The sequence below is a fragment of the Phoca vitulina genome, unplaced genomic scaffold (genome assembly GCF_004348235.1).
Source record: "Phoca vitulina isolate PV1807 unplaced genomic scaffold, GSC_HSeal_1.0 scaffold5, whole genome shotgun sequence".
NCBI lineage: Eukaryota > Metazoa > Chordata > Mammalia > Carnivora > Phocidae > Phoca > Phoca vitulina.
This window is the reverse complement of record NW_022589708.1, coordinates 30135152-30151041: the sequence shown is the minus strand read 5'-3', so window position 1 is coordinate 30151041 and position 15890 is coordinate 30135152. Positions and strand designations below refer to the sequence as shown.

Here is a 15890-nt window from a genome sequence, read left to right as displayed (position 1 = left end):
CCACAGTTGACTGAAAAGTAATTTTATTTGCTCAGGACTTCAGTGAGACACATAAATGGGAACAAAGAAATGAAACTCTTTGTATGTATTACATCTCCATACCAATTCATAGCAAATATTTTAAAGTGCTGTTAATCCATGACATTATCGTACATTTGTAATAATGAAAAGATATATGCACATACCAAACATTCATATATACAATACAAATCATTTTGTTATTATAAATATTGTTTTCACAAGGATAATTATGAGAAAAAAATTACTTAAAAAAGAAACACAGAAAAATTATGTTAGTAATATTTGTAATACAAGTAAAGATAAAGAACATTAACATTTAAAAACCTGGGATGGAAATGGCAACCTTTGGAAGAAAGAGATGCTCTGGTTGTATTATATTAAAAAGGAATAATTTAGAAGTCATGAAGCTACAAGAATCCATACCTCTCCCACTGCTTTGACTTTGTTTCCCAGAACTAACATTCCAATTGGGATACCTCTAAGGTTAGGGCAGCTTCTGATGTTGTGACCGGAAGGTCCCGTCTTCACTACCTTGTACATGCCTGGCCCTCCTCGCAAGAACGGCATATCTTGTTCTTGCATTTTGGCTTCCTGTGGGCAGCAGGAGTTTATATCTTTGAAAAAGTCATCAGTATTAGTTTTAGGTTCCTGAAAATTTGAATAGGAAAAAAAAAATAAACAAAATACAATCTATTATCACTTTTGCCATCCTCTTATTAATAGCTTTTACCGCAAGTCTATAATACTATCAAACGAGAATACATATCCAAAGATAACAGAAATATATACATTACTACCATTACTAAAGAATCTTTCAGTTTTTCAACGTTGAATAATACTTAAAATAGAGGTGAAGAAAAGAAAAGTTAGCGGGAGAGCAAATGAACCTCTGGTTTTGCCCACCACAGTTTAAGAAATATGGTAGTACTTGATTTTATTTTTATGTTTTAATGAAATATTAAACAGTAGGAACAACAACAAAAAAATACTCTGTGAACCACAACTGAATAATTTTGAATCATTATTACTGCATTGCTGTATGTTGGTATGGGTTAAAAAGTCTAGATTTTCATTTCCTTCCACTTTGTAATAACTATTTATAGAGAAAACAGGTGTGAAGACTCTGGAGACTTATTTATTAATAGCGATAGCAATGATGAACAAAATGTGCATAAAATATAACTGCATCTTAATATTTACTAGTTATGAATGAATTAAGAGTCCTTATAAGATTTTAACAACTTATACTTTCTTAATATAATACAAATAAAAATGTCTTGCTAGATTTGTTAGGCCATTACTAAACAGCATTATATTAATGCTATTAACAGAAAAAGATGATAATACTTTCAGTACAGAGAATAATATCAAAGATGCATTTTTACAGAAATACAATGCATTTGGACATAAAAGGGTTACTTCTAAAATGAAAGAAAAGGATATGCCCTAAGTTTTCTGTTGAATCTGAATGAAATTGTTTCCTATGTGAATGCAATGAAGAGAAATAATAACCTCCTCATATTTGCTCATCTTCCCATCAACATGTAAAGGAAAGTTCCATACTGCGGGTTCCTCCATTGTCATTACTACTCCTTTAAGACAGATATAAACTGTACTTTTTTTTTTTAAAGATTTTATTTATTTATTTGACAGAGAGAGACACAGTGAGAGAGGGAACACAAGCAAGGGGAGTGGGAAAGGGAGAAGCAGGCCTCCCGCCGAGCAGGGAACCCAATGCGGGGCTCGATCCCAGGACCCTGGGATCATAACCTGAGCCGAAGGCAGGCGCCTAATGACTGAGCCACGCAGGCGCCCCTTAAACTGTACTTTTAAATACAGTACTAGAGACTCTACAAATTGCTTTATGTTTAAATACAACAAAAGATGACCATACTGGGGCACTTATTCAAACATTAGGTTAAAATTAATATTTAATAATGTCATATAAATGGAATAAAAATAAAAAAAAACCACCACTAACATTTATGCAAGATAAAATAATACTGAATAGTTCTATCCCTCTATCACTACAAGTAGTCTCGTACTAAAGGGTCTTTTCTATGGTAAAAAAATTAAAAATAAAATCCTGAGGTTAAAAACAATGTGGATTCAAGAATTCTGTGTACCTGTGACTTTAATTCAACATATGGTAGGGAAAATTTTAAACCCACTATTAACCTTCACATAATATTGTATAAATTTCATTATGGTGACAAATAATCACCAATTTTAAAATATACAAATAGGTACTAGGGATAATGTTTATTTACAGTTAATGCAATTGTCATGCTGTATTTATCCAACATTCTTTATACACTGGCAATTTAATGGAAATGAGAAGTTTAAATACCTGAAAAACTTAGATTTATAATCTAAAATAAACTTAAAATATGCATCGTACTTACCCATGCATATGTATTTGTAAAAACTTACATATGAATACAAAGAGAGTGCTCAAAATAAAAATGGAGAGTAAGGGTCTAAATTTTAAACTGTGCTACTATACTAACAAAGTTTTCAGTAAACATCTAAAAATGTCTAGTTGTGAATAATCAATTTTAATACATACAGCATGCTATTTAATAGTTGGAAGAGGCATGTCAGTCCTATTTACAACTCATTTTTTAAAAGTTACATGGTATGATGTCAAAAACAACAAGCAAATATGAATATATTTAGTGAAAAATCAATTTCACTGGTATTCAATGATATATTTACAGCTTTTAACTAAGTTATAACAATATTTCCAACTTTTGATCATTTAGTGTAACATTAAGAGGTAAGTCTTGGCAAAAACTAATAACAATTGCAAGTTATTCAGTGAAAGGCAATATATGAGAACTTCTATTAAAATATTTAATATATTATTGAACAAAGAAACTATATAAATTAATAAATGTAAAACAAAGTCTATCCATTTTTTTATACTAAGCAGTATAAGAGCTGATAGACAAAAAAAGGTGATAGAACTGCAGCTGTCATTCTCAAGCAACCCTAACATACATGCTTCATTCAGTACAGAAATGGAAGACCTGGGGACCAGTGTGTGAAACTGATGAAGTGCAGTGTTATTTTTTTCTCCTTGCATTCCCACCCCATTCTCAGATGAACATCCAAAGGGGCATTGTGAAAGGCTAGGGAAGAAGAGAAGAGCCACAGAGTTGGGACTTTCCCACTGAAATAAGCAAACTCTGAGAAAGCCAGATGTGGATGTCACTGTGGGAGAAGCTAGTCATAAATTACATACAGCAAATTTGAAGTCACATAAAAGTTTAACTTGAACTAATAATACATTCTTTGGCAAAAGTAGAGGGAAAAGGATTACCAGGGAAACTCAACTGTAGCACTTTTTTGGCAAAAATTCTTTTATCAACCGTAAGCAAAGGCTTCAAAAGGTAGAAGGTAAAATTTATTATACATGCTGAAATACCTGAATAATGTATGACTGTTCCTTACAGTTAACTCACCTGGGGAAAAAAAGCTTTGGAAGTCCATGAAAATACGTCCAAATCCCTGACTCCTTGGCTAGCATTAAAGATATTCTGAGCAACAAAGTTTAAGAAAGAAAAATATCAACAAAGAAAGGGAACAGGATATTATCTGCAGAAGATGCGTTCACAGTAACAACATTGTTCTGTACTCTAGCACCAGCACTGTGATATTATTTTACTAAAGGGAAACTGAAGCCACCTGAGTAAACGACACAGCAAAGAAAGACTGATAAATAAGTTTTTGTCAAAAGCTCTTCATGGATATAGTGTGTCATGCCATTTACTAAAATTAAGAGCCAGACATTGATTTAAAGCTTAAGACAGTCAATGCAAGTAGGAAACCTTAAAACTCTTTTAAGAGACGACATATCTGTTTCAATACAAGCCAGATTTGTTTTATGACAGAAAACAGTCTGCTGTTTTATAAAGAAAATGTAAATAAATAAATTGTATAGATAGTGCAATTATTATTATGAATAATAATGGCATGTAGTTATCTGTGGACATTTTCACTTTTTAAAGTACAAAAAGAAAAAAAATAAAAAAGCTTAAAAAAAGTCATTTTTCAATTTCCCTTTCTTCTCTAAATGAGAAAAAAATCATCTGGAAATGTTATTGAAAGCTGTTAGCAAATATGTTAAGAAAAGCATACAGAAAAACATACAACCTGAATCTTTTCTCAAAAGACAGGCCTAGTTTTCTCCATTTCAAAGTTTAGGAAATGCACAGAGCATTTTCATCTCTATGTTAGAATCTAAAAATATTTTGTTAAACAACCAACTTGCAGCAGCATGGTCCCAGAAAAATCAACATCTTCACAAAATGTCTTAAGAAAAATGTAAATGGTATACATTTTACATAAAAATATCATGCTATTGAATATATTTGTGTGATCTGAAATTAAAATCTTTCCAGTGAATAGCAATTACACAATTTTACTGCTTATGTAAATACTGTGATAAATGGTTATTTTGGGGAAAAAAAAAGAGGACACTTAAAATGTTAATAAAAGCTGTCATTATCTAAAACTTCAACACTAAAGAAACATAATTTCCAACCAATTATAAGCCATTTTAGATAATGAAAATCTATTTGATATTCTCTAGTTCTGTATTTTCCTTATGTATATATGTATATATGTATGGACAGACGTAGATACACACCCATATACACACATATGTATGTTAATTCAGAAATATAAGACATATAAAAGCCAGAAAAATGAGTTTCTAGTAATATGCCTATAAATAAATGTAAAACAAAACAAAAACCAAAAACCAAACCCCCCTCCACATTTAAAAATGTACAGCAAATAGGGTCCTTTCTCTTGAGGTGAAGTAGAAACGTGATGCAAAGCATTTTAAAATACTATTTTTTGGGGAAAAAGATGTCCTTACTGGTTCATCCATGTATATAAGAATTTTTGGGCTATTGGCTCAATTGTTTTTCTCCTTCATGGAAAATAGTCGTGCAGACCTTTTGACATAAAACAATATCAAGATTTTTTTTTAGCTTTTTTTTTTTTTTTTAGCATAAATTTCTCTAGCGTTAAAAGCAATGTAAAAAGCATTGTGAAAAGCAAGGCAGAAGAAGTTAGTGATAAAGAAGCAATGTGGTGATTAACAATATTTAAAGCTTGTACCTTTCTTTTATTTCAATGTGCAAACTTAAGTGTTTCCTGAGTCTGAGAACATGAGTTAACATGTACAATGATACTTTAAAGTGACTTGACTGCTAATCATTGTAATAAATTGCCAATCAAATCAATTTTGTACATGTTAATCATATGTGGATTCAAATTTCACACTTGTTTGCTTTTGTTCTGAATTTGTGGAAAATTATTAGCCACACTGGTTTACTATTATTTTTTTCAGAATATGGTGTCCAAACAAAATTGCATTTATCAAATATCAAAAATATACCAGATAGAAAGCTAGAGTTTAAAAATGAAATATACTTGCATGGTTTTCTTTAGAAAATTTAGCAAAGTTTAGTCTAAAGATATGAACATGCATGAAAATATTAATTTCTCCAGTCTCAATTTCTTACTATTAAAATACATAAATTAGCTTTCATAGATTAATAGGAGTACCACTATGTATATATATATGTGTATGTATATATACACATACACAAATACACACATATCTATAATAATCTAAATCCTTTTATTCTCAAAGACTAAAGACAAAGATGTTCTCTTAAGAAAATTAAAAATTAAAGCATACTAAAACCCTAACTAAATTAATGAGCACCAAACTGCAACTCTAAGCTGATAATCTTTCAAGGCACAGAAGATCAAGTAAGTGAGTAATTTTCACTGTGAAAATACTGACCAAACACGCCAAATGTTCATGCAAAAAAATGATAGTAATTCTTTCATTGTGCTGCTTAATGAGCAGAGTTAAGAATTGCCATTTTTAAAGAGAAAAAGATAAAATGTCTCAGGAAAACTAAGAACAGCATACGTATAACAATTAGTGTTATTTTAATTGCCTTAATTTCATTCCGTTAATGCTGTACTAAGTAAATACTTAGTATTTACTAAAGACTAAACATCAGGTTATGTATATATACATACACAAATCTATTAACATAACAAAACCAAGCAATTCAGGGTATGTTAAAGCTGTGGCTATCAGGCATCATCAGGTAACCCATAAAAATGAAATTGGACATAAAATGTGAAAAATATTTGCTAATTTTACCAACTGCCCTGGGTAATGCTGTCAGAGAGGTTACCAAAAGACATTTTCCCTTCATCTCTCCTCCACATCTTCGGGGCCCTAAAATTTGGAAAAATCCACCTACTTTCTATATGTGAACACCAATCAGCCCATGTAGGTTTGTATAAATGCATGGAGATGTTTGGAGACACAAGATGCTTCTGCAAGAATTCAGATAATATAGGCATTATAAAGATATCTTAGAACTCTTCCAATGAGGTATCATTTACTCTCCTGGATATAAACTCTCTCTACCACTCAACCTTCACAAAATTGGAAGCCTCATTTTTGGCAAAGTATCCAAAGAATCAGTTTCAAATCACTGATATATCCTAGCCCTATCCTAGAAGTAAATTTGTTTTCCAAAAAAAATTTAAGCTCTACTCTAGGCAGTCAAATATCTCCCATGTCAGGTACATAATTGATTCTCTCTCTCTTTTTCTACTTATATTTTCCTCAATGATTGAAACATCTTACTAGCCTGCTTACATTTTGTAGTTTCCAAATCTTCAGGATTTTAATTTAAGATCAACATGTTATGCCTTATGCCTTCTCAGACTGACCTACATCAACTTCAGAGTCCAGAGTGCTAATCATTTCATGATGGGACCATGACCTGTGCCACCTTCAACATATATCACAGTATTCATCCTCAATTCAATCATTAAGGTTATGAATGTTCACATTTGTTTAATTTGGGAGTTTTACCCAAAGTAATATGATTATTTAAAGCTATATATTTACTTTATCCTTTTGTAACTGTATGTATCCTTATCTCTCCACTACTTTCTACTTGTGATCCTGGGAGAGCAGCTCTTGTTGACACTAGAAAAATAAGATTGATAAAATACATAACATCACAGGTCACAATGAAATTAAATGAGAGACTATTAAATGAGAAGAAGCATATATGTGATAGGAATTATTTTGAGCAGCACGATCACATCAAATGCCAAGATCTAAAATTTAGTATTCAACAAATGTTGAAAGCCTACCATGAGAAAAATATAACATTTAACACTTTGGAAGAAATGTGTATGAATAAGAAGGTTCTTAATGAGTCTTTACCCTTAAGAAGCTTAACAACAGAAATAAGAGGTATACACGTACAAATGGGCTGAAGGCAAGAAAAACAAACTAAGCATTGTGGGTAAGAAGTAAGGCTTTTCTACTTCTACAGACAAAGTGCTGAGAAAAGAGAGGGAACCTAATTTCCCCAATACTTCTAGACTTTCTATCCCTAATCCTTTACTTCACCATATTAACTAGTTTTCAGTTCCCAAACATAGTAGGCCTCCATAACTTTGGACACTTGATTCTCTGTCTAGAAATTCCTTCACTTTTTCTTGGCAACTTTTCTTCTCAAGTATCACTTCCTAAGTGAAGTCATTCTGTAACTTATCACAATGCAACCTAATTATTTGAGTATGGTATGTCTGTCAAATTATATAGGGAGTACCCCAAGAAGAAGAACTGCACTCCATCTTATTTATTTTGTATCCCTCCCCTTTCTTCTCCACTCAATGCCTATTTCCTACCCTGGTATTTGGTACATTAATAAGGACTCAATAGTCCTTGAATGAACAACTAATAAACTACTAACTACAGCATTACTGGAAAGTACAGATAAGAAAAGATGTCAACAGAAATTTTTGAGCTTGGTCAACTAGGAAAACAGTGAAAAAGCTAGAAAAGAAAGGAAGTGAAAGCATTTTAGACAAATGAAACAACACAAAGACTCTTAGATGCAAAATTCAACAGTGTGTTCTAAAAAGGGCACACAGTTCTTTTTTTTTTTTTTAAGGGTACAAAGTTCTAATAGCACATAAGCACCTCACAAAAAAGGGTCTGTATTCCTCATATTTATCCCTGTTCTTACCACTTATTAAAATGTATTTTTAAAAATACAGTTATTTATAATAGGAAAGTCTAATGCTGTTTACTCTCTGAACTAGAGCATTACTAAAGTGCTAAAATAGAGTGAAAGTCACATTTGCACTAAGTGAGGATGTCATCAATTCTTGATAAAGTAATGAAGTATTATTAGGCAGGCCAACAGTTAGTTACAGTACCTATTTGCAGTGACAACAAGAGTTCTATAACATGGCTAAATACACAAGACAGTGTAACAAAAAATCACTTTGAAGTTTATTCTAAATAGGATTATTTACTGTGATTTTTAAAAATAGTTCATGAAATGTTTAGTCAGTTCAAATTTCTAATCCCCACTCCCACTCTCCCCAACAGTTTGGGTCAGGATCCAGATAAAGTACACACATTGATGTGAATGCAAAATTGTTTTAACTAGAAAAGGTTGAAGAGGTAGATGTAAAGATTGCTAAAGACAACTTTTTGGTATTTTTGCCTCTTCTTAAGTTAGTGACATCTATCCTTGGTTATTTCTATATTATTTTTAAATCTCCCGGCTCTCTCCCTCTCTCTTTTTAATTGAGTAGTGTTTTACAATTATTAGCCGTAATTATACTTGATTTATAAATGGACTGAAGTAGAGAGTAGGTGGAAAGTGAAATGTGTTTTTCTAGCAATAAATGTAGTAGTAGATACAAATAAAGAAGTAGAAAGATACATTTATTTAGCTGTATTAGTTCCCTGAGAGGATGAAATATTCCCTCTATCCCCTATCATGTTTAGCCCTAGAGAGTAACATACTCATTAAAAACACTATGCAAGGGGCCTGCCCCCGTCCCTACAGACAAAACCTTGAAAAACTAGTCTGTCTTTGCCTACATCAGGCTGACTGTGTGAGTCCTCATCTAACACCTGCACTGAAACAACTTTATACCAAATCTGTTTGGAGCCATAGGCCAGTTAGTTTTATCCCCTCTGTCATCATTGGTCACCACATAAAATATAAACCCTTCTGTCATCTACCTGTTCTCATACTTTTATACTAAAACTGCTCTATGCTTCTCCCTGATCCAGCATCAAACTATTGCCACCTGTCCCATGATTTTATATTGTATCTAATGGGACTCTTCCTTCAATGGTAAACATCTTTAACTTAACTGTGGGTCACAGTGCTGCCATCCATCATCTGTGTGTCTTTGTGCTGATGTAGATGATCACCCAACTGCTGAGCCTTTTAGTTCTTAGACTGAGGCAGTTAAAATGTCTTTCACTTCCACTATACTTCAGCTACCTGCTCATGGCCATGTTAACAGGCCATATCATTCAGTAAAATGCTCTAACTATGAAATAAAATTCAAATATTTTACCTTATCACACAAACCATCTATCCTTCTCTCTCTTCAACTATAATGTACTTATATATATCATTCTAGGATTTAGTTATGCCTCCAAGTCCCTTGGATCCTCCACTTGTCCTTTCACATTTCTAACTCAGGCTAAATTCCACAGTTGGTGATCTCAAGGCCTCTTTCACAGCATCTGAAATTTTGTCCCTATTTTTCTGTCATAGCAGCCCCAAATTTCAGCCAGTGCTATGATTGACTCTCTTGGCACTTTTGATTCTAGATACCCAGGACTATGGGTGAGGAAGGGCATCCAGAATGGATCCATCCATTGGTCTCACTGGGTCCTTAGTGGTCCACTAATCCAAAAACAAGTAGTTTTTCTTCAGATCCCTTTCCTGTTTCTCTTAAACATTATTCCAAACCTTTACTGCATTTCTAAACCCTCTAACTTAACTCAATTGTTCCAATCTCAACTGACGTCTTTCCTCTTTTCTATCTTACAAAAATCATGGTCTCCTTCAACCTCTTCCCTTTCTCCCTCCATCCCTTACCTATTGCCATACCTATCCTCTCCCCTCCCTCACAAAACAACTCTCCAAATGTGCCCTGAATTCTTTTTTCTTCCTTTTTCAGTCTTCAAATTTCTTATCTATATCTTTATTTCCTGCTTTTTACTGGCATCTTTCTTTTAATTTATAAGGCTCTCAAGTCACTACTAAAATAAAGGAAGAGGAAAACCTCAGCTTTATCAATAATCCAGGCATTCTGAGTTACCTACATTAAAGGAACTCATGTCATTCTTCAACATAAAGAAAGGCTAAAAAATACCACAAGTCACTTCATATCTTCAATATTCTGCCCCTGCCTCTAGATTTTTTCAAATAAATCAGTGACAACCTCTTTCACATTCCAGCAAAAACTCATCAAGAAGTATCTGTATGGCTCACTCATTTAGCTTTCTTTCTTACCTTTGTTACTGCTCTTCTCTCTCTGACCTCAAGAAGACTGTCTACTACAAACTGTCTCTTGAATGGAGTTTAAGAGCATCAAATAATGAAACACACTGTCCAAAATGAAACCATGGGATTTAAAACTTCAACACACTTCTTGCTCTTCCTTTCTACCTTTGCTTATTCTCGTTTTATCTGTGTGAATATCTTCCTCTTCCAAAAGCATCTCCTCAAATGAGCAAACAACAGAATTAAGAAAATTCTGGAGTGGGGGAGATGGTAAAGATAATATAATTTAATATAATGCCTTATCAGAGATAATGGAAAATGGTTTCAAACCATTTAAGGCTAACTTTTCAGACACAGATGATAAAGAATTATTATTTATTTTCCAGACTAGTCCCTCTTTCTAGAGGGTCAAAATCCTTTTCATTTTTATTTATTTATTTTTAAAAGATTTTATTTATTTATTTGTCAGAGAGAGGCACAGTGAGAGAGCACACACAAGCAGGGGGAGAGGCAGAAGGAGAAGCAGGCTCCCCGCTGAACAAGGAGCCCGATGCGGGACTTGATCCCAGGGCGCTGGTATCATGACCAAGTGAAGGCAGACGCTTAACCAACTGAGCCACCCATGCGTCCCTCCTTTTCATTTTTAAGTGCAGATACAAATATGAGGAAAATTAAAGAAGATTTGGTTTATTTATTTAAAACTTTATATTTTAATTATACATTTAGCATTGTTTAGCTTAACCTCAGTAAAACAGTATGCCAACACTCTCCAAACTTTATCACACACCTATTAGCAAAAAATACAGAGATCTATCTCTCCCTACTGTACTATTATAAAACATATATAAAAGAACAATGAGATCAATAAATATGAATAGAAGTTCAATTATTTCTTTCCCCAAAGAATCATCATTTATAACTGCCCCTTTGGAGCACATACTCTGGACTACCAAAGAGGAAAACAAATAATACACTGAATGGTTTGATATAATAAGCTAAATTTATACACTGATTTTTAAGAAATTCAACTGTTTAAAATAAAATTTTACCAGTGCTATTTATGAACAGTGTCATAAGGAGTACATACATTTGATGGTGATGAAAAGGAAGAAAAATCACATATTTCTGTTTAAATTATAAACAGAGCTATGGGTTACTATTATATTTACGGCAATTTACGGGCGCCAGCTCTAAGTACTTTCCTGCATTTGTCAAAGAGGTTTGAGGAGTTCTCTGACGCTAGGATTTAGCTTCAACTAGAACACTAGAACACCACTAAAAAGACTAAAAAATCCTTCTTATTTTTACACAATAGTATTATAACATAGTAGTATTATAAGCCAAGAAAGAAAAGAGTCAAACTTAGACAAAAAACAGAGAACTAATTACAAAATGCCAACATACAAAAGAAATACGTTACATATGTTTTTGAATGTATAATAATACTGAATTCACAATTTTTAGTTTGGAATTCATTCCAAACAGTCGTATGAATAAGAAAGGAAAAAAATAAAAAATATATAAAAGATTCTCCACCTCTTTGAAAGGAATTCCATAGGCCTAGTTTTATTTTACTATCTCTTGCCTGTGATGGATCATAATACGTACTAAAGTCCTTAGTCTTGCCAAACTCCACCTTCATTACACAGAAGAATTAAGAATTAAGAATTCAAGCACTTTATTTATAAAGTAGAAGTTATTTAGTTGTGGTTTACCTCAGAACTGAAAAGCCTTAATTAAAGAAAGCCCTGTAGTGAGGATAGAGTGTACCTATTATGCTTTTTAAAACCACCTTTTACTTACGTCAACTGGGACCAGAAGACTCTTGCCAAGATGCTGATTAAAGGACAGGCACCAGGCTTCAGTGTAACCATTCATGTTAGGAACATACTTCTTTATTGTCTCATCATTCAGTCTCAGCCATACCCCATCATCATTGTGGATCTACGGAAATAAGCAATGAAAACAAGCCATGCCCACCTGTAAGTCCTATGAGGCTAGCAAGGGCTAAAAGGCTACAGAGCAGGCAAACGATGGTGGACATGAAGATTAAGCATCTAGTTTTTGCAGGAGGTAAGTAAAAGAAAAACTTTAAGGAAAAAGCAGCAAAGAATGACAAGCAATGTAATTCACAAGGTAAGATAGTAAAAACAATGTCACTTAGGAGTAAAAGCACAAAGAAATCACACATTAAGAGAGTTTAAACATAAAATGTTTGTTTCTTAAAAGAACATAAATTCTTCCCTCCCCTCAATTTAGATTTCAATAATCAGAAGTTACTTAGTTGTATTAATAGAAAAATATGCTGTCCAAATATGTGTTTTAAACACATTTAAAAACAATACTTAAAATATTTAAGAAAAACTGTACCCATTTTTTTTTTTTAATTTTATTATGTTATGTTAGTCACCATACAATACATCATTGGTTTTTGATGTGGTGATCCACGATCCATTGTTTTCGTATAAAACCCAGTGCTCCATTCAATACGTGACCTCCTTAATACCCATCACCGGGCTAACTAATCCCCCCTCCCCCTCCCCTCTAGAACCCTGTTTGTTTCTCAGAGTCCATAGTCTCTCATGGTTCATCTCTCCCTCCAATTCCGCCCCCCTTCATTTTTCCCTTCCTTCTCCTAATGTCCTCCATGCTATTCCTTATGTTCCACAAATAAGTGAAACCATATGATAATTGACTTTCTCTGCTTGACTTATTTCACTTAGCATAATCTCCTCCAGTCCCATCCATGTTGATGTAAAAGTTGGGTATTCATCTTTTCTGATGGCTGAGTAATATTCCATTGTATATATGGACCACATCTTCTTTATCCATTCATCTGTTGAAGGGCATCTTGGCTCTTTCCACAGTTTGGCTACTGCGGACATTGCTGCTATGAACATTGGGGTGCATATGGCCCTTCAACCCATTTTCAGTATTTGTACAGGTTCTGTTTCTTTTGTTTGTTTGTTTTGTTTTTTAAAGATTTTATTCATTGATTTGAGAGACAGAATGAACAGTGGGGAGTGGAAGAGGGAGAGGGACAAGCAGACTCCCCACTGAGCTGGGAGCCCAATGGGGGGGGGGGCTCGATCCCAGGACCCCGAGGTTATGACCTGAGCCGAAGGCAGACGCTCAACGGACTGAGCCACCCAGGTGCCCCCAGGTTCTAGTTGTTAATTAAGTTTCTTTCAGGTTAAAAATATAATTTCATTTGTTTTTAAATCTAATTTTACTTTTTTGTTGATAAAATGTTTGAAACTCAATGAACACATCCCACAAAACAATTTTCCAAACACTATCCAAACCAATTAAAACACACTAGCAGAAAATTTAGTAACCTTATTATCATGCAAACAATGCAAAAACTTTCAGTCCAAAATTTATTACCAAGTGTTTCTTTACAAATTACCTCATCAATGAAAGTGATGGTTCCATTGACTTTTACTATGCCTATCTGCTCACTTTGAAGGGAAGGGTGGCTACGGATACGGAGTCCTGCACTGTCCTTGGCCACAAATTTTCGAACCTGGGAAAGGCAAAGACAGACAGCTGAGATGGAAAACCATAGCATAGAGATCTTCTAAATAACAAGAAAATTAAACAGATTTGAGAGTATTATAATTCTGAGAAAGTTCCCAAAATTATTTGCAGTTGGTTTCCCTGTGCAAGTAACATTGGTTTATTTATAACAACAGAATTTTACAAGTATTAAATGTACATATTTATAATTTCCTTTCTAAACTTTGAAGACATATGATAAAAAGGAGAAAAGACCCATTTTTTTTCTTTTTAGAAAGGTATGATACAAATTCTATTACCAATATTTCCTTTTTAATAGTTTACCAAAATCCCTATATTTACTTTCTAGATGTTAGGAAATTATTTTTTCTTTTAACAGTATAGGATACTTTCCTTGCAAACTTTATGTACTTAATTTCAGTAAAATTTTTGTTAATTGTAAATTTTCAATAACAGAAGTACACAAGGCCTATAAATTACTACAGCATTATACAAAGAAGCCTAAAAGTACAGATTCTACAATTTAGAAATGATTAGAATTACCACAAAATACTCTTCAAATTTATTTTGGGATATTTAGAATTCAAATACTGAAATCAATTAACTAAAATATTAGATGTTCGATGACCACCTTGGAGCATCAGTGAATAAAATTAATAAATCTCTGACCAATTTAGATTCTTATTTCATTCTATCCTAACCTTATTTGGTTGAGGTTCAGTCTTTGGTTTGACCAACTGAGTTCCTGGTGGTATCATCCCTTTTGGTGGGTCTTTTACTTTAACTTCTAGGCCAGCATCTGTAAGAAAAGGAAGGGAACTGTAACATTTAAGAATACAAGGGGGAAGGATCGTTAAACCTAACCTTATGTACATTCACAGAGTATTTTAAACAAATAAAATGAATATTTAAATTCTATCTTTTTAAGGTGATTAATATTTAAAAGCTAAAACACAGACTCCTAACTAGAGAGAACACACTGATGATTACCAGAGGGGAGGTGGGTGTGGGGATGGGTTAAACAGGTGATGGGGATTAAGGAGTACACTTGTGATGAGCACTGGGTGATGTATGGAAGTGCTGAATCACCATATTGTACACCTGAAACTAATATTACACTATATGTTAACTAATTGGAATTTAAATAAAAACTTAACAACAAGAGCAAAAACCAAAACTATAATAAAACCTTATGTCTATCAGAATGGCTAAAATTAACAACACAAGAAACAACAGGTGTTGGTGAGGATGTGGAGAAAGGGGAACCCTCTTGCCCTGTAGGTGGGAATACAAACTGGTGCAGCCACTCTGGAAAACAGTATGGTGGTTCCTCAAGAAGTTAAAAATAGAGCTACCCTATGATCTAGCAATTACACTACTAGGTATTTACCCAAAAAATACAAAAATACTAATTCAAAGGGATACATGCACCCCAATGTTTACGGCAGCATTGTTTGTTTTGTTGATAAAGAAAATAAAATGTTTGAAACTCAATGAACCCATCCCACAAAACAATTTTCCAAACACTATCCAAACCAATTAAAACATACTAGCAGAAAATTTTGTTTATGGCAGCATTATCTACAATAGCCAAATTATGGAAACAGCACAAGTGTCCATCGACAGATGAATGGACAAAGAGGTGGTGTATATGTACAATGGAATAATACTCAGCCATCAAAAAGAACGAAATCCTGCCATTTGCAATAACATGGATGGAGCTCGAGTGTATTATGCTAAGCAAAATAAGTCAGAGAAAGAAAAATACCATATGATTTCACTCATATGTGGAATTTAAGAAACAAAACAAACAAAAGCTAAACAAAAGAGAGAGAGGCAAACCAAGAAATAAGAGTGCACACTGATGGTTACCGTAGGGGAGGTGGGTGGGTGAGGGGATTAAGGAGTGCACTTGTTGTGATGAGCACTGAGTGGTGTATGGAAGTGCTGACTCACTAT

The 15890-nt window shown here is 33.5% G+C and overlaps 1 protein-coding gene across 16 annotated transcripts in view; it reads right to left on the bottom strand.

Annotated features, from left to right (window-relative positions):
- The window catches only part of MYCBP2 (MYC binding protein 2), a 283331-nt gene that overhangs the window by 86094 nt on the left and 181347 nt on the right, over nt 1–15890 (bottom strand). For 11 of the 16 annotated variants that reach the window (XM_032402809.1, XM_032402810.1, XM_032402815.1 and 8 more), the window contains 5 exons: nt 14633–14730; nt 13822–13938; nt 12216–12356; nt 3489–3563; nt 445–669 (listed from right to left, as the gene is read on the bottom strand). In XM_032402809.1, coding sequence (XP_032258700.1) covers nt 445–669; nt 3489–3563; nt 12216–12356; nt 13822–13938; nt 14633–14730 — 656 coding nt within the window. The remainder of the gene's footprint in view (nt 1–444; nt 670–3488; nt 3564–12215; nt 12357–13821; nt 13939–14632; nt 14731–15890) is intronic. The other 5 variants (XM_032402813.1, XM_032402823.1, XM_032402812.1 and 2 more) reach the window with 4 other exon arrangements.